The sequence below is a fragment of the Salvelinus fontinalis genome, chromosome 2 (genome assembly GCF_029448725.1).
Source record: "Salvelinus fontinalis isolate EN_2023a chromosome 2, ASM2944872v1, whole genome shotgun sequence".
NCBI classification, from domain to species: domain Eukaryota; kingdom Metazoa; phylum Chordata; class Actinopteri; order Salmoniformes; family Salmonidae; genus Salvelinus; species Salvelinus fontinalis.
This window is the reverse complement of record NC_074666.1, coordinates 17,729,732-17,734,731: the sequence shown is the minus strand read 5'-3', so window position 1 is coordinate 17,734,731 and position 5,000 is coordinate 17,729,732. Positions and strand designations below refer to the sequence as shown.

Here is a 5,000-nt window from a genome sequence, read left to right as displayed (position 1 = left end):
GGGTCTCTCAGGATGAGGTTACTGGGAGTAGGGTACTCTGGGTCTCTCAGGATGAGGTTACTGGGAGTAGGGTACTCTGGGTCTCTCAGGATGAGGTTACTGGGAGTAGGGCACTCTGGGTCTCTCTGGATGAGGTTACTGGGAGTAGGGTACTCTGGGTCTCTCAGGATGAGGTTACTGGGAGTAGGGTACTCTGGGTCTCAGGATGAGGTTACTGGGAGTAGGGTACTCTGGGTCTCAGGATGAGGTTACTGGGAGTAGGGCACTCTGGGTCTCAGGATGAGGTTACTGGGAGTAGGGCACTCTGGGTCTCAGGATGAGGTTACTGGGAGTAGGATACTCTGGGTCTCAGGATGAGGTTACTGTGAGTGGGGTACTCTGGGTCTCAGGATGAGGTTACTGGGAGTAGGGCACTCTGGGTCTCTCAGGATGAGGTTACTGGGAGTAGAGCACTCTGGGTCTCAGGATGAGGTTACTGGGAGTAGGGTACTCTGGGTCTCAGGATGAGGTTACTGGGAGTAGGGCACTCTGGGTCTCTCAGGATGAGGTTACTGGGAGTAGGGTACTCTGGGTCTCAGGATGAGGTTACTGGGAGTAGGGCACTCTGGGTGTCTCAGGATGAGGTTACTGGGAGTAGGGCACTCTGGGTCTCTCAGGATGAGGTTACTGGGAGTAGGGCACTCTGGGTCTCTCAGGATGAGGTTACTGGTAGTAGGGTACTCTGGGTCGCTCAGGATGAGGTTACTGGGAGTAGGGTACTCTGGGTCTCTCAGGATGAGGTTACTGGGAGTAGGGTACTCTGGGTCTCAGGATGAGGTTACTGGGAGTAGGGCACTCTGGGTCTCAGGATGAGGTTACTGGGAGTAGGGTACTCTGGGTCTCTCAGGATGAGGTTACTGGGAGTAGGGCACTCTGGGTCTCTCAGGATGAGGTTACTGGGAGTAGGGTACTCTGGGTCTCTCAGGATGAGGTTACTGGGAGTTATGCACTCTGGGTCTCAGGATGAGGTTACTGGGAGTAGGGTACTCTGGGTCTCTCAGGATGAGCTTACTGGGAGTAGGGTACTCTGGGTCTCTCAGGATGAGGTTACTGGGAGTAGGGCACTCTGGGTCTCTCTGGATGAGGTTACTGGGAGTAGGGTACTCTGGGTCTCTCAGGATGAGGTTACTGGGAGTAGGGTACTCTGGGTCTCAGGATGAGGTTACTGGGAGTAGGGTACTCTGGGTCTCAGGATGAGGCTACTGGGAGTAGGGCACTCTGGGTCTCAGGATGAGGTTACTGGGAGTAGGGCACTCTGGGTCTCTCAGAATGAGGTTACTGGGAGTAGGGCACTCTGGGTCTCTCAGGATGAGGTTACTGGGAGTAGGGTACTCTGGGTCTCAGGATGAGGTTACTGGGAGTAGGGCACTCTGGGTCTCAGGATGAGGTTACTGGGAGTAGGATGCTCTGGGTCTCAGGATGAGGTTACTGGGAGTAGGGTACTCTGGGTCTCAGGATGAGGTTACTGGGAGTAGGGCACTCTGGGTCTCTCAGGATGAGGTTACTGGGAGTAGGGGTACTCTGGGTCTCTCAGGATGAGGTTACTGGGAGTTATGCACTCTGGGTCTCAGGATGAGGTTACTGGGAGTAGGGTACTCTGGGTCTCAGGATGAGGTTACTGGGAGTAGGGTACTCTGGGTCTCTCAGGATGAGGTTACTGGGAGTAGGGTACTCTGGGTCTCAGGATGAGGTTACTGGGAGTAGGGCACTCTGGGTCTCTCAGGATGAGGTTACTGGGATTAGGGCACTCTGGGTCTCTCAGGATGAGGTTACTGGGAGTAGGGCACTCTGGGTCTCAGGATGAGGTTACTGGGAGTAGGGCACTCTGGGTCTCAGGATGAGGTTACTGGGAGTAGGGTACTCTGGGTCTCAGGATGAGGTTACTGGGAGTAGGGTACTCTGGGTCTCTCAAGATGAGGTTACTGGGAGTAGGGCACTCTGGTTCTCTCAGGATGAGGTTACTGGGAGTAGGGCATTCTGGGTCTCTCAGGATGAGGTTACTGGGAGTAGGGCACTCTGGGTCTCTCTGGATGAGGTTACTGGGAGTAGGGCACTCTGGGTCTCTCAGGATGAGGTTACTGGGAGTAGGATACTCTGGGTCTCTCAGGATGAGGTTACTGGGAGTAGGGTACTCTGGGTCTCTCAGGATGAGGTTACTGGGAGTAGGGCACTCTGGGTCTCTCAGGATGAGGTTACTGGGAGTAGGGCACTCTGTGTCTCTCAGGATGAGGTTACTGGGAGTAGGGTACTCTGGGTCTCAGGATGAGGTTACTGGGAGTAGGGTACTCTGGGTCTCTCAGGATGAGGTTACTGGGAGTAGGGCACTCTGGGTCTCTCAGGATGAGGTTACTGGGAGTAGGGCACTCTGTGTCTCTCAGGATGAGGTTACTGGGAGTAGGGTACTCTGGGTCTCAGGATGAGGTTACTGGGAGTAGGGTACTCTGGGTCTCAGGATGAGGTTACTGGGAGTAGGGCACTCTGGGTCTCAGGATGAGGTTACTGGGAGTAGGGTACTCTGGGTCTCTCAGGATGAGGTTACTGGGAATAGGGTACTCTGGGTCTCTCACGATGAGGTTACTGGGAGTAGGGCACTCTGGGTCTCTCAGGATGAGGTTACTGGGAGGAGGGTACTCTGGGTCTCAGGATGAGGTTACTGGGAGTAGGGCACTCTGGGTCTCTCAGGATGAGGTTACTGGGAGTAGGGCACTCTGGGTCTCTCAGGATGAGGTTACTGGGAGTAGGGCACTCTGGGTCTCTCAGGATGAGGTTGCTGGGAGTAGGGCACTCTGGGTCTCTCAGGATGAGGTTACTGGGAGTAGGGCACTCTGGGTCGCTCAGGATGAGGTTACTGGGAGTAGGGCACTCTGGGACTCAGGATGAGGTTACTGGGAGTAGGGCACTCTGGGTCTCTCAGGATGAGGTTACTGGGAGTGGGGTACTCTGGGTCTCAGGATGAGGTTACTGGGAGTAGGGCACTCTGGGTCTCAGGATGAGGTTACTGGGAGTAGGGTACTCTGGGTCTCAGGATGAGGTTACTGGGAGTAGGGCACTCTGGATCTCAGGATGAGGTTACTGGGAGTAGGGTACTCTGGGTCTCTCAGGATGAGGTTACTGGGAGTAGTGCACTCTGGGTCTCTCAGGATGAGGTTACTGGGAGTAGGGTACTCTGGGTCTCTCAGGATGAGGTTACTGGGAGTAGGGTACTCTGGGTCTCTCAGGATGAGGTTACTGGGAATAGGGTACTCTTGGTCTCAGGATGAGGTTACTGGGAGTAGGGCACTCTGGGTCTCTCAGGATGAGGTTACTGGGAGTAGGGTACTCTGGGTCTCAGGATGAGGAAACGGAGTAGGGTACTCTGGGTCTCTCAGGATGAGGTTACTGGGAGTATGGTACTCTGGGTCTCAGGATGAGGTTACTGGGAGTAGGGCAGTCTGGGTCTCTCAGGATGAGGTTACTGGGAGTAGAGCACTCTGGGTCTCAGGGTGAGGTTACTGGGAGTAGGATACTCTGGGTCTCTCAGGATGAGGTTACTGGGAGTAGGGCACTCTGGGTCTCTCAGGATGAGGTTACTGGGAGTAGGGCACTCTGGGTCTCTCAGGATGAGGTTACTGGGAGTAGGGTATTCTGGGTCTCTCAGGATGAGGTTACTGGGAGTATGGTACTCTGGGTCTCAGGATCAGGTTACTGGGAGTAGGGCACTCTGTGTCTCTCAGGATGAGGTTACTGGGAGTAGGGTACTCTGGGTCTCAGGATGAGGAAACTGGGAGTAGGGTACTCTCGGTCTCTCAGGATGAGGTTACTGGGAGTATGGTACTCTGGGTCTCAGGATGAGGTTACTGGGAGTAGGGCAGTCTGGGTCTCTCAGGATGAGGTTACTGGGAGTAGAGCACTCTGGGTCTCAGGATGAGGTTACTGGGAGTAGAATACTCTGGGTCTCTCAGGATGAGGTTACTGGGAGTAGGGCACTCTGGGTCTCTCAGGATGAGGTTACTGGGAGTAGGGCACTCTGGGTCTCTCAGGATGAGGTTACTGGGAGTAGGGTATTCTGGGTCTCAGGATGAGGTTACTGGGAGTAGGGCACTCTGGGTCTCTCAGGATGAGGTTACTGGGAGTATGGTACTCTGGGTCTCAGGATCAGGTTACTGGGAGTAGGGCACTCTGTGTCTCTCAGGATGAGGTTACTGGGAGTAGGGTACTCTGGGTCTCAGGATGAGGTTACTGGGAGTAGGGCACTCTGGGTCTCTCAGGATGAGGTTACTGGGAGTAGGGCACTCTGGGTCTCAGGATGAGGTTACTGGGAGTAGGGCACTCTGGGTCTCTCGGGATGAGGTTACTGGGAGTAGGGCACTCTGGGTCTCTCAGGATGAGGTTACTGGGAGTAGGGCACTCTGGGTCTCAGGATGAGGTTACTGGGAGTAGGGCACTCTGGGTCTCTCAGGATGAGGTTACTGGGAGTAGGGTACTCTGGGTCTCAGGATGAGGTTACTGGGAGTAGGGCACTCTGGGTCTCTCAGGATGAGGTTACTGGGATTAGGGCACTCTGGGTCTCTCAGGATGAGGTTACTGGGAGTAGGGCACTCTGGGTCTCAGGATGAGGTTACTGGGAGTAGAGCACTCTGGGTGTCTTTATTTCACTAGGCAAGGCAGTTAAGAACAAATGTTTATTTACAATGACGGCCTAGGAACAGTGGGTTAACTGCCATGTTCAGGACGACAGATTTTTACCTTGTCAGTTCGGGGATTTGGTTACTGGCCCACCACTCTAACCAGTAGGCTACCTGCCGCCCCTAAAAATGTGACTAACTAATTAACCAACCGGTGGAAGTAACCAACCCATGTCTGTGTACCTCTGTGTGTGTGCAGCGATGTCGACAGAGGGTTCCGCTCCGCTGGGGGTGCAGCAGCAGACTCTGGTTACCAGCAGCAGTAGCAGTCAGCCAGGTGGAGGTGAGCTCTCTCTC

The 5,000-nt window shown here is 54.5% G+C and overlaps 1 protein-coding gene across 1 annotated transcript in view; it reads left to right on the top strand.

The window, feature by feature from the left end:
* Positions 1 to 5,000, top strand: part of LOC129813098 (netrin receptor DCC-like) — an 82,160-nt gene that overhangs the window by 22,172 nt on the left and 54,988 nt on the right. The window contains exon 5 of the mRNA XM_055865283.1: positions 4,903 to 5,000. This exon is cut by the window's right edge and continues 157 nt beyond it. Coding sequence (XP_055721258.1) covers positions 4,903 to 5,000 — 98 coding nt within the window. The remainder of the gene's footprint in view (positions 1 to 4,902) is intronic.